Here is a 14,407-nt window from a genome sequence, read left to right on the forward strand (position 1 = left end):
AATCCTGATATAACCCCTAATTTTGACATACTTCTTGATCTTTAAAATCAAAACCAGATCCAGTCCAATCTTGGAATAAATGCACACACTGATTTGGGGGGGAGGTGGGTAGCGTGGGGTGACAGGGGGATGCAACAATACAGGGATATAATCAGCCTATGTAAACTAGGCCTGAGAAGGCAGTAAAGTGTTAACCTACCATTTGGAGACAAAGTCACGGCTGGCATCGAATGCATACTTGGCTCAGCTATGTACTTGAAGTCTACAGGAATGTCCCTGCAAAAGGAAGAAGTATGCGTTTTATGAAGACGTGGACATGTTCCAAAGGGCTGCCTCCAGTCAGCTGATTTACGCAGCCACTGAACCATGGAGTATGGTGGAACCCCGCATGGCATCCAAAGGAAGAATGTGGAAAAGCTCAAAAATATTACGACTGCCCATCTAGAGAACTCCAGCTGCGGAGCCATCTACAGGATAACCTCTAATAGAGTGAATTTACCCCGAACAAACGACCCAGACTCTAAAGCAGAATTATAATTTCAATTGTGAAGAGTAAAGCTGTAACACAAAGATACTCTTATCGCCTCCAGTTTAACTGCAGCTCTTAAAAAATTCTTATATAGGTAGCAAGAAAAGACTGATATATGCATCTGTATTATTGGAATGTCTTACTGACTTGAGTTTTGTTTTAACTAGAACATTTCTGACTTTTCCTTTTTAAAAAAAAGAAAAAAAAGAAAGAAAACTGGAGTCTCTCTGTCTCATGTCTCTGACAATGCCCTTTTCTTCCTGATCTCCCCAAGGGGATACCAGTCAATTCCAAATGTACACAGCTGAACTGAACCCTGAACTCCCCGGTCTTGATTGCATACAGGACCGTGCCAGTGTATGTTAAGAATATACACTGTCATGTAAAAAGACCTAGGGAAAAACCAAGTACAGTCTAATCCTTACTCTCCACAACTGTCATTTGGGTTTGACTATATAAATTGAATTACTAACGAGCCGTGCGTATTCACAGTATTCCTCATATCCTACGCTAGAAGACTGGTAAAAAGGGAAGGCATGCGCGTGTCTTTCTCATTAAGCAAAAGAAATCTCCAGCAGAACATAGATTTGATTAATGTATTCAGCAGAAAACGCATGCAAAACGTTCTGTAGCAACATTAATTAATACAAAGGGGATGGTTATGACTTCATTGTTTAATTCACACTGTAGAAGGGCTGCTGGGACACAATCGGAGCAGAGAGCGTGGGTGGCTGCCTTGTACTCGTTGACCGAGCTTTGTTGGATGGCAATACAGTTGACATTAGCAAGGTAATTACAACTGTATTTCATTGTGGAGTAAGTTATTTCCCGTCATCATGGTAAGCAATGTGCACATGGACAGCAGGGTGAGAAGCTCCTCTGTTGTCAAGAAGTAACACAAATGCTCCTGTGAGTTAAATGTTAAAATTATTTACCCCTCAGAAAAAGAAGGGCAACCCCCTTAATACACTCTGTGGATAAGGACAACCACAGGAATAACAGGCTTCCAAACAGGCAGATCTAAGGCTACTGTTGGACAGTAAACCCGTAAAGGAATAACAAAAAGCCCACATAATCTCTGAGGCTGACCGACACGATGGCAGAGGAAGTACAGCCCCCCGTGCCCCATCCTACCCTTTTGCATCCACACCCAAACAGCTTCAAACCCCACCTGCAACGGGACACAAGGTCATCGCTGCAGTATGGCCAGATTCTGATCAGCTCCCACCATCCAACACTCCCTCAGCCCACTGGTCATCTCAAGTCCTCAGTGCCAGGTAAAAGCAATCCCACTGGATGCTCCATTAGAAAAAGTCTCATCCCAGAAGATGCGTGTCCAATGCTGAATTCTACTGCAGTGAGACATTTAAATGCAGCACAGGTTGTCCTGCCTTCTCCCCTTTTACATAGGAAGGCAGGCTCATCTACCGCAATTTATTCAAGACAGCTCTGCTTTATGTTGAAACCTACCAGACACACTTAGGACAGCTGCAGGATACGCTGCATTAAACTATTAGGCAGAATAAAGAGATACATTTATGTTTCACATTTGCTTCCAGTCAAATTGCTAAATAAGTAATATCAACCTGCTCCCTTAAAAAAAAAAAATATTACAAAAAAATTACCAAGAAAGATGCTGTCATGGTTGCCTGGCCTCAAAACTCATGTGGTACATTTTTGTTCAAATTTTTAAATTTGAAGATCTTCAAGTCCTTTCCCCACTTCATAGCATTTCAAAGGCTGAAAAGTTTTAAATATCAGAAGTAGCAACTGCTAGTGAAGATTTAGAAACGTGATACTCTGGGGTTCTAATACAACTTCTTCCCCAAGCAGGAGAGAGAAAAATCCTTTTAAAGAAAGAAGGAAAAAAATCCCCACAAACTCCAAACCCAACCCAATCCGATTTTGGGATCTACACATCATGAAGAGCTCTCTCAGGAGACTACAGTATCTCTACCAGGAATGACGGAGAGAAAAGGCCTGCTGAAGATTACAGTTTTCAGAGATGAGAAGCCTCCTAAGCCTGGCAGGATAATAACTAAGCTACCACTGTACAAAATAAAAGCCTCCAAGGTCAATTGCCCAAATCATTTCACTGTTTATCCAAGCAGGATCGGGCACGGACAAAGACAAAATAACATTTTGAATTTCTAGAAGGAAGAACACAGAATATGATACCCACACCAACTTTAATATCCCTGTTGTAATGATACGATCCCATGAAACACGAAAGCAGACAAATGTTGAAGTGCTCCCATTAAGCTTCCTAAAGAAACCGTTTAATCTGCAAGAGTCTGTCCTATACTTGCAGTCTGAACTTTCAGCAACCATCCAACTGCAATTCAGCGTACAGCACTGTGAAATCCATGCACGGGATAAACTCTTGGGGAAAGGAGATTTAAATTCTCAGGGGAGAAGTTCCTCACTGTGATGAAGTTTGACATGGCATCCCATTACCGGTGCTGGCCAAGTCAAAGTGTTTACAAAACACACTACAAAATTCCTCTAGACAATTGAAACTCTGCAATTAGACCAGCTTTAATTACTGGCTTTTAAGGCCATATTCAGGTCATAATGACTTCTGCTTTGTTTCTGTATGATACTGAAGAAATACTTTGCTGAAGAACTTACGAAGAAACATGCCAAAAGGTGCAGCAACCAAATCACCCTAAGTTGCAAATAGTTCTCCTTATGAACTTAGGAAAAAAGGATTTGAGGTGCAGCATGAAATAATCTGCCATGGAAATTTTCAAGCTCCAAAAGCTTTGGTAGTTAATGCATTAACTAAGTTTTAATGCATTGTAAAAATTTGGGTCTTAAAATTATAGAAATATGCCTACAGACCGATTAAAATATATCATGGCAGGTTGTGGAGAAAGGTTTTCAAGTCTTGCCTAGGAAGACAGCATTACATCTACTTTTTATAAAACCAAAAAAATCCCTGACTGTATTACAGAGTATTGCTTACAGTTGATGGACAGGCTTGAGAGGTGGGCCCATGCAAACCTCATGAAGTTCAACCAGGCAAGTACAAGGTCCTGCACCTGGGTTACAGCAATCCCAAGCACAAATACAGCCTGGCCGGAGAATGGCTTGAGAGCAGCCCTGAGGAGAAGGACTTGCGGGTGTTGGTGGATGAGACGCTCAACATGATACAGCAATGTGCGCTTGCAGCCCAGAAAGCCAACCACATCCTGGGCTGCATCAAAGGAAGCATGGCCAGCAGGTTGAGGGAAGTGATTCTGCCCCTCTACTCCACTCTGGTGGGACCCCACCTGGAGTACTGTGTCCAGCTTTGGAGTCCCCAGCGTAAGGAGGACATGTGGCCCAGAGGAGGGCTACAAAGATGATCAGAGAGCTGGAGCACCTCTCCTATAAAGACAGGCTGAGACACAGTTGGGGCTGTTCAGCCTGGAGAAGAGAAGGCTCCATGGAGACCTTGTAGCGGCCTTTCAGTACCTAAAGGAAGCCTATAGGAGAGCTGGGGAGGGACTCTTAGAGAGTGGAGCAACAGGACGAGGAGTAATGGTTTTACACTGAGGGAGGGTAGATTTAGATTGGATATCAGGAAGAAATTCTTTACTGTGAGAGTGGTGAGGCACTGGCACAGGTTGCCCAGGGAGGTTGTGGATGCCCCGTCCCTGGAAGTGTTCAGGACCAGGTTGGATGGGGCTTTGAGCAGCCTGGTCTAGTGGGAGGTGTCCCTGCCCATGGCAGGGGGGTTGGAACTAGATGATCTTTAAGGTCCCTTCCAATCCAAATCATTCTATGATATCCCTATTATCTGAACAAGGGAGCGCTTTCTTCATCATACAGCAAGCTCAGTACATATGTTTTCTTCAGAAGGAAAAAACTTCTGCTACTGGAACAATCAGGTTGCGATGTTCCCATGCCAGAACCTTTTTGCCTTTCCTGCTCTTCCCCCCAGAGTGACTAAATCCACCCACTTCGCTATTTATTTCAGCCATCAACACAAAGCTCACAAAACAAGGGCAATCCAATAGCAAGGAAATAACAGATTTGTGCAAGTGAGATCCTCCTCCCACTTGCCAGAGAGGAGACACTCCTTAGCAGATAGGATATTGCAAAGATTTGTCTTTAAGGAGCTCAGTAAATACATGGGTCTAATTACGAAGTACTGAACAGAGGCTCTCTTGGAGCGACACATGGTGACAGCATTACATGTCTAGCCTAAGCCTGGGTTCCCAGACTTTGGTCATTACCACCACTGCTACTGGCAATGACAGCAGCCGATCGCAGACATGCTGAGGGTTTTGCTGGCTGCCTGGGTAACATTCCAATACCACAGATTGGAGTCTCTTGTCTAGGTTTAGAAAAAAGAAAAAAAAAAAAGCTAGGAAGGAACTGATTAGTCACAGAGCTGTCGAACTAGTGCCCATATTGTGCAGCAGCTTTGCATGTGTGAACGGCGAAATGAAATGGATACCTAAAGATACGGGAGTGATTATTTCAAAAAAGAAATTTGAAATCCTAGAGAAATCTTAAAAGTCCTAAGCTGAAAATCTTAGTACCTAGAACCTTGTGGAAAACATTTCAGATAGGAGAGATTTGTTTTCTCCCCAGACATGTTAAAAATTGGAAGCCATTTAAAAATATGTTTTAATGAGTTTTTCTTAGATAGAATTTCACTTTTCTGTTATCTACTGTATTCATACTGTGGGTATCAATGATTGCTGAAAGCCCCAGACTCCCAGAAATGAAGCTACACTAAACTATTTCATACATGGGACAAATATTACATAACACTATGCACACCCAAGTTCAAAGCTTTCAAAACCGACACACTAATGTAATAGAGCAGACGTTTCTCGAAAAGGTTAATTTAAGGGTTAATACAGCCTTGGGGAAAGGAGAGAGAACAGAGATCACTAATAGAGTGCAGTGTGCTTCAGGCTGACGGGGCTGTCTTATGTCTTCTCTGGGGGAGAAGGAAACCCGTGAAGTGTCTCGAGCATTGAGCCAGGATGGGTTGGTTAGTATTCAGCAACGTGATAGGAAGCAACTAGTTTTAAAGATTAAAATCTCTAGAGAAATAATTCTGAAAGATACAGTATTAAGATAAATTATTAACAATTAATGCTAAAAATAAGTACAGCCCAATGTGCATATAAAATCTGCACCAATAAAACAGAGGCTATGTAAGGCATTTTATTTTGCATACAGTGATTTAGGTTTTTTAGGCTTTAAAAACAGTTTTCAAATATTGCAGTACAGTAGGGCAGTAAGCTAGGGACAGTAATTCACTGTTAGACATCAAGAATGATTTGGAAGACATTGAAAGTATTATACTAAGATTTTGGAAGGGATGTTTCCTTTCACTGGACAAAAATGGTTAAGAACTATGACCCATGCTAGACTGAGTGGCAGAATGCAGGAGTTTGCAGTATATGCCCAATTCAACAGTTATCAGAAATTAGCAACAACAACAGCTGAGATTGTTCTCGTTCTACTTTATTGGGAAACATTTTAGCTACTGCATGTATAATTACATTATAGCTACTGCATATATAATTACATACATAAATTCAGCTCTTCCTCAGCTAGCTAGAACTCAGACACTCCAGCGTCCTATGTGCTACGTATACTTTTTAAAATAAACTCTCTTCTCAAGTTTGCTCATAATATACTTCAAGTTAAAATTCAAATTTTTAAACTTACCATTCCCAGACTCTTAAACTCTTGTCATCAGATGTACTCACAAACCTTCTATTTTCATCCACAAAAACAATGGTGTTGACAGCTCCCAAATGCCTATCGTATTCCTGCACAATCTCACCACTTCGAATATCCCACTACAAATAAAAACGGCAGAATAAGACCTTGTTTTTTACTAAATATCATAATTTTTAAAGGAAGAGACATTAAGTAGACATACCTGCACTATTTTCTTATCTGACATTCCTGCAACAAAGAGATTTTGTTTATCTTCATCAGGATTGAACTTGACACAGTAAGGAACCTTCCTGTTTGTAAATCTTGAAATACATTGCCCTGCAACAGACAAGCCATTCGTAGTGTGTCAGGTTGGAAGTTCTATGGGATGATTAGTTCTTTGCAGATATTGATAAAATCCATTCATTTCACTTATATTTTACTAACAGAAGAAAATACTTATTTTAAAGCCCTTGAGACGATTAGAGGGTAGAATTTACACTGCTCTGATTATACTTTCTTCCACATGTTTATATCCGTGCACCTGCGTAAACACATACAAACTGTTCTGTACCTTTACTACAGCTTTCCAAACAATATAACCGCTCAGTACCCTGTATGTCATCGGGACATATCAAGGACATTAGGACTGGTCAAGCTATCACGAGCTGACCGCTGTCTTTGCAAAGCATCACCTCCTTAGGATCAAAGGTCGCCTTGACAAGAGACTTAAACTCAGGCAAGAATTCCTCAATCCTAAACCTAGAAAAGGATAACAGTAATCCAACCGCAAAAACAAACCACTGACCTCTTCTCATAGCCTCAGCCATAAATACATGTTATCCATAACTTACAGGAGCCTGTTTTAATCCGAAAGCTCAATACATTTTTCAGGTGTCTAAATAACTGAGTTCAGATTCAAGTCCGGAGAATCTGACTTGTACCTTTCTGGGTGTCACCTATATGAGACCAGTGGCACTGCTAACCAAGAGAGCTAACATCTTTTTCAAACGTAGGAACTTCCTGTCTTAGGAACAGACTTAAGTTTAAAAGAATACTGACAAAAATCTATCCTCTGTGTTTTCAGCTTAAGAAACTATTTGGAGCAGAATGTTACAGAGCATCTCCCAGGCAGTTCTGTGAGAGCATCAGACCTACCCTTCGCTCCCTATACCAGCAGCTCAGTTTCTACCACCTTTTCTTATTTGGAGTGCTCTTCAAGTTCAGGTTAACCGACAGATCAAGTGACTTAATTCCTCAAAATTAAACATATTTAGGTCTCAAGTGTGATTTCATTACTTGATTTTATGCCTGTAAATGTAAACATGCAATTAACTGATCTGGTAAAATTTTGTCTTTTTGCTGAACATTGTTCTAGCATTACAAATAACTATCAAACTTCTCAAATAAAAAGGTATATACATAGTGCCAAATAACAGCATCTACAAATACAAGCCTACCTGTTTCAGTGTCCCAGAGTTTAAGATAGCGGTCATATGCAGCACTAAGAAACCGAGTGCCAGCATTATTAAAACAGATGTCTCGAACAGCTTTACTGTGTCCTACAAGATAGAAAAAGATGTGATGATAAACTTTTATCCATTCATGTATTACCATTTTTTTCAAAAACATTATTCAAGTTAAATGCTCCAGTCTTTAGCAATGCAAAGAGAACAAGGAAATCACTTACTGAAGTTCTTCATGAGCACTAGTAAAGAAAGATTCAAGTGAGAAAGAAAAAGCAACTCCTAAAGAATGATGAGAATAACAACCAAAAATCCCTGCACCTCCAAAGCACTGGGGAGAGAAACACTGGCACTGCACAGCACCAACCACTGCGCATCACTCATAAGTTGTTACACAAGCAGAACTTTCAGTACTGTTGGCTTCAAAGACTGTTCTGGTCACACTTAAGAACTGCAAGAGAGGTCTAAAACACTGTAATAAATGTCAGCATCTAATGAAAAAGAGGAGAGACAAACAGTACAGGAGATGTATTTAAAGGAGAAACATTTAAAATTAGAAAACAGGTACAAAATATAGGAAATATCAGATCAGAAAATTAAGAATGCTTTCATCTGGTGCTAACCTTCGTAACCCTCAACCTCAATACTTTCATCTGACCGCTGCATCAGACTTGTAGGACATCTCTTAGTTAAAATATTGGCACTTAAATATAGCAAAATAGCAGGTGAATCTCGTTGATAATAAGGACCTTTTGAGAAAAACAGTCAAACTGTTCAGAAAGAGCAGTCTATTGAAAGAGACCCTTTTTTGAGCCATCATCTTTGCCACACTGCTGTCATCAGAAATATAAGGTGAAAAAGAGACTTCTTTATCGTTGCTCAACATATATTCACTCAGTGTTCTAGAAATGTTCCCATTTTGAAAGGAGAATCATCTGCTTTTGTTCTGCATTCAAGGCTGCTAAGAAGTCTGTATTTTTCTCTCTCTCAGCTATCTGCTTTATAAAGCACCTGTCACATGAACAAAGATAGCACCTGAACCTAAAAAAAAAAATAAATCCCCATGCTTTTGCACTAGAAACTCAGCACAGAAGAGACCACCTGTTTCAGGTGGGATCATAAGACCATGAGATGCCCTCACCGCATAAATACAGAGGGCTGCTGTTCTCAACATGGAAGATGGGGCAATTTAATTTCACAACTTCACCTTTGGAAAGGAGTCTTGCATGAAGTATTGATGACTGCAGTACACTAATGTTTTGGTTTAGGGGTCATAAAGTGTTATACATCAACATTAAGTTGCTTGGAATAAGGACAAAGGTTCACTAAAAACTTGCACCTTTTTCAGTTCTTACTGCCAAGATCATACTGAATACCATTTGCCTTGGATGCCTACAGGTCCTCTCTACGATAAATTCATAAGCTAACTTAAATCATATCCTCCCATTAAGTTGTTTTAAATATACATCAGTTTAAAAAAAAGACTATTACCAATAAATGTTCGTAGACATCTTCGATCGCCATATACTTCCCATAGCTTGGAAAAAAAAAAAAGGGATGGGGAGAAAAGATGTCAATTGTTAAACAATAACGATGCTGAAATTAAGCGCAAACATATACGGCAACACCTTCTACTGATGAATCACAACTATCTACCCAGGAATTCACAAGAATGCTCTATCACCTTCTTGCTAGCAAAACCCCCTTAAAATAACTAAAAATCCAATACCATAATCCCCTTTAAAGCCCTAAAGTTTTGCTAGAAAAAAAAAAAAAATTATCAGCTTTCTATATGATTTATTTTGGACTCAAATGAGATTACCTCAAGACCACAAATGCTTCAGTAAAACACTTCAGCAGAAATCTATTGCTATTTGTAAAACTAGGCTTCACAGAAAATGAATTATTATAATAACAAAGGCAGTAACATGAGGAACTTGTGACCTTCTCTAAATGCTATTACTAAATGATTAACACTGTTCTAACACCCACGGTATTTTGTATAATATCTTTCTTTGTTCCAACGAATTTATAATTTAAAATTCAAGTAAGAAAAATAAAAGCAACACAGACAAAAGGTATTTGGTAGAAGTACCAAATGTTTAAGTATTCTAAAATGCATTTTCTGTATTAAATGATAGTATAAAATATACATGTAAAACCAGAAAAATAACTCACCTTAATTTTGCAATCCATAGAGCAAGACAACAGTATATGCCCAGAGAGAGGAAACAATCTAACTGCACTGACACCCTGTAAATAAGGACATAATTAAACAGTAAGTGGAACATCTAGATATTTGCTCAGTTCATTTGCCCTCTTTTCTAAGGAAAAAGCTAAAGCTGATCTTCATAAAATATACAAATACTGTATCTTGAGAAGAAATAACCTACCCACATTCCATTTTAGAAACAGCGATGCTTTTTGACCAATTGTTATTGGCAACACATTGATTTGCTTCAAAAGCTCTATTTATACCCTCCTTCAACACTCACACCATTACTGTGGTTAACACAGCAAAGAAATACAAATTGTGCATTTGGGTGACTGTTTCTGTATAACAAGTCTTTTCAGGTGTGGCAAGTGAGGAATTTTTCCACAAAAATACTTTCTGGCCAGCTCCATTTCTTACATATACTACCAGTGGCTTCTACCCACTGAACTCAGATTCCCTGGGCAGAGCACCTTCCCATTTACCTATATTTCAGGTACTCCTTCCAGAAGTCGTCCAAAGAAACACCAAGTACTCAGTTTGATGTCCCTTCTTTCAATTTCATGTCAATTACTCTATTCATATTCCATCCAGTTCCTCCCACCCCTGGTTGGAGTTGGGTGCTTTATCCTCCCTATCACTGTCTACTTATATCCCCCAGCTTTTATAGATTTGTCAGTTCATCTTTCTTTTGCTTGTCTTATTGATACTGTTATCCATATCTTGTTTGAAGGAAAAAGCTATTTTATGCATCAGTCTGTTCTAATAGCATAATAGGCAGAGGAGTGACTAGAGCTCTGGGGAGGAGATGTTATTCTGGACAGCACTGAGAGTTGCAGCTACAAGCTCTTTGATGCAGCAATCATTAAAGAATTGAGTTCAGAGTTGTGACTCAACTGAAAAAGGGTGAAAGCTAACCCTGTGTCCTCCTTTCTTCCATCTTTCAGATCTCATTGAGGTGCTGTCCAGTGCAGCACGGTATAAGAGTATAAGCTTTACAAACCTGTTAAGTGAAACACTTTTTTAATACCAAAATTACGTATATAGTTACAGTCTCTGGCAAGAGAGTACAAGAGAGTACAAGAAGAAACTGTAAATGTTAAGTAGCATCATCAAAGAAAACTCTTAACAGGGCACACCTCTCAAAGGTAACAGCTGTGTTTGGGAACCCAGTAATGCTGATGCATCCTAATCACAAAACTTATGTAACTTTTCATAAGTTTGATATGAAATAGCCCTTAAGTACTTTTACTATTAGAAAGAAAAAGCATTTTCAGGGATCTCTAGAACTAGCCTTAATCTTATTCATGTAGCAGTTTAGGAAATAACTCCAAATCCTAGAGAAGTAACTGAATAATATTTGCTCCTTAAAAGGAGGTCAGGCAGTCACTATGTTCGTGAAAAAGTATATGCAGGCAAACACCTTCTGTGAGCATGTAATGCAACCAATTACATGCATGCTGTGGTAAAGACGAAAATACTCCTTCCTTCTACTGATACTTCACTATTACAGAAGTTACTAGCTTCAGACACAAAGTGAAGTGGGTTTTTATGATGCACGCTCACAAACAGGACTTCCTACCTTTGTATGTCCAGACCACACATGGATTTGTTTCTTTGGAAGATAGCACTTGTCAGGTGGCACTGTAGAACGGAGATTAACTCCAACATCTTGAGGGACATGAAGATAAGATCTCCCCTGATAGTCATACATTTCCTTAACTGAAAAGGTAAATACAGAATTCTGAGAATCCAAGAGCCTGTATTTTAAAAGGTTATAATCTTCAAAAGGCTCAACAGCCACACACAATTAAGGGTTTTCTCAACACAGCTGCTCTGCTGTGAAGAGGGCCGGGCACAGGTGGGGGAAAGAAAACCCAGCTTCATAGAACACAGATGTGGAATCTTATTTGCGCTCAGCTGAGCTCAAATTAAGTCATTTCAGCAAAATCTGCTTGGAATCTGATAATCTGAATATTAAGACAATCTCCCACCTACACGTCTTACTCATCAAAGGCAAGAGAGTTCCTCAGGCCAACAAGGGTTTGCTTACACTAACTTTATGCATGGAAATGGGTATTTCGGAGTAGACTGGCGGTGGATAGCCATGACATTAAGCTATGCACTGATTAATTGCTCGGTTTCGGGGATATTGTTATGGCAGTTTTGGTTGTACAAGTGCCCTTCTGCACAGTATCCTTGTTTACACACATCTACAAAGTGGCATATTTCTGGAATGTTTGTGTTTGAAAAAATTAAAGTTTATCTTGTAAGGTCTTTCACTGTGAAACTTCAAGTAGAGACCACGAAAAGCTGGGTACAAAATAATTATTCTATAGGAGGCTCCATGGCTAAAATTTCAGGTTTGTTATGCTCATCACTATTCAATAAATATTGTCACGATCTACTACATATAAACAGAATGAAGTACTAATGTCGGCAACGCATACCTCGTTGCCACTTCTTTAACGCACGTAAGAAAGGATGCTCCAGCTTGTGCATGTAAGCCTGGCTGCAGAGACTCAGTTTACACAACTATCTGTGCCAAGCAATATCAGGCAGAACTGTTTTGCATGCAGAGAGTTGAAATAATAGTATCCAGAAATCTCTTAATTTTACTTAATTAGGAAACCATTTTCTTTGCAGGTACCACATGCTATAGGCTTCCACAGGATGATTATTTGACACACAATTATTCATAGTATGACAGCAAGAACATTTACATTAAGAATTGAGGAAGTATAAAGTCCAAGTGATTTTCTAAATTGTATGTAAGCCATAACTCAAAGCACTACCTGCTGATGAAAGTACTGACACATAAAACTGCAGTAATTCTGAAGTTGAAACTAAGCCAAACTCATAACTTTAAAATGTTTGCTCTGTAAAGTAGGAAATGGATATATGCATCTAGTACCATTAAAAATAAATAAATAAAACAGTACCCTGAAAGATGACATTTCCACGCTGCTATTCACAGTATGAAGTGGAATTAGTCCAAGTTTATCTCTTTCCCTGTCCTTTACGCTTATGCCCGTGAGCGCTATTATCTCCAATACAGAAACATCAAGGTGCCTCAGCAGTTTTGCTGAGGCTGTCTGCCATCCTTACTAATTAACGCAGCAGGCAAGAAAACACAGTGAGCAAGAAAATGAGAACAGGCAGAAAGATGCCATTACCATGTAATATAGTCTTCTCCTCTCCAGGTTTATCATCTTCTACTTTTCCTCTCTTCTGCCTCTTAGCTGTTATTTCATCCAACTCTTTCTGTTCTTCCTGGAAAAATAAAACATGATCTTGACTTTTAAAAATTCAGCGTTCAGAATCACATAACAAAATCCAGAACTGCATTACTGTTTACTTACTATTAAGAACACATTTGTTTCCTAAACGAGATTAGAAATATTTCTAAATATCAATAAAGAGAATACCTTTATCAAAACCAGAATAATTTAAATAGCTATGTACACTTAAAAGAATTAAATATTATCTTTTATTTGTAGACTACAGCCAAGCAACATCAATTGAACAAAAAGGATATATGTTGGTTAGAGAGGTTTTTTTGGGGGGGTAATTGTTTTTCTGTTTATTTTTTTTTTCTTTTTTAAAAAACTTTTACTTTCAGTTCTTTTCAAACTACTTCTGTTTATAAACATCTTTTAATTAGACTCCACACACTGCACACAGATGCAATTAATTTTATTTCCAAACAGTCCTGCAAATAATTGAACGCAGAATATTTGGAACACTTTATTTGGATGTATCACCTGAAATGCTTCTATCACCCTAAAGCATAGCGTGGACCTTCTGCTTGGAAAAACTACGGGTGCAGCTGGATCGCTGTTTAAAGCCACTGCAACGTACTAACAATTTGTATCTATTGTATTAGAGCAATACTTACTTCCGATGGTTTGGCTACTTCTTTTTCATCAACATACTTTGCCCATGGTCCCAGAAAACCATCAATATTAGATGCGTCATTCTCCTTGAATTTCTTCCTTTTTTCAATTTTCCTTTGTCCTGTTTCAAACACTGTTAAACCTGAAGAAAGAAACAATACACTGCCTAGATGCTAACACAGAATACAACATCATAGGTCATATCATAGCCAGTGTAAAAGAAAAAACCACCACCACCACTCCTTCCAATACACAGCAAAATCGAAAAAATGTTTGAGCAAAATTGGCCAAAGCATCACTAACTTTTCTAACTACGAACACAGCTAATTATGTACAGTAACAGAGGAACCACTTAAACTGTGTGTCATGGTTTGTTAATTTACCCATGCGTGTACCCATGCATTTTTAACAATAAGTCTGCAGACTGTACGAATACATCAATTTTCATACTTTAAACAGTGCAGTGTTTGAAAGACTAGAGTCCTAACAATTGGCTTCTGATCCTCCTCACCTCTCAGTTTCTAAAAAAAAAAAACCCCAAACCCCAAAATAAGACAAGTCTCCCAAAACCCCAACCGTGTATTTTAATTTAGTAAAATGCCATAAAATCATAGAATAGTTTGGGTTGGAA

General features: G+C 38.9%; 1 protein-coding gene across 2 annotated transcripts in view; it reads right to left on the bottom strand.

Moving 5' to 3' along the window:
* CDC40 (cell division cycle 40) overlaps positions 1-14,407 on the bottom strand; it is a 43,565-nt gene that overhangs the window by 4,124 nt on the left and 25,034 nt on the right. For both annotated transcript variants that reach the window (XM_074580955.1, XM_074580956.1), the window contains 9 exons: positions 13,779-13,918; positions 13,057-13,153; positions 11,463-11,602; positions 9,847-9,921; positions 9,160-9,205; positions 7,663-7,764; positions 6,426-6,541; positions 6,209-6,342; positions 200-276 (listed from right to left, as the gene is read on the bottom strand). In XM_074580955.1, the coding sequence (XP_074437056.1) occupies positions 200-276; positions 6,209-6,342; positions 6,426-6,541; positions 7,663-7,764; positions 9,160-9,205; positions 9,847-9,921; positions 11,463-11,602; positions 13,057-13,153; positions 13,779-13,918 (927 nt within the window). The remainder of the gene's footprint in view (positions 1-199; positions 277-6,208; positions 6,343-6,425; positions 6,542-7,662; positions 7,765-9,159; positions 9,206-9,846; positions 9,922-11,462; positions 11,603-13,056; positions 13,154-13,778; positions 13,919-14,407) is intronic.

The sequence above is a fragment of the Larus michahellis genome, chromosome 3 (genome assembly GCF_964199755.1).
Source record: "Larus michahellis chromosome 3, bLarMic1.1, whole genome shotgun sequence".
In the NCBI taxonomy this organism is placed as follows: domain Eukaryota; kingdom Metazoa; phylum Chordata; class Aves; order Charadriiformes; family Laridae; genus Larus; species Larus michahellis.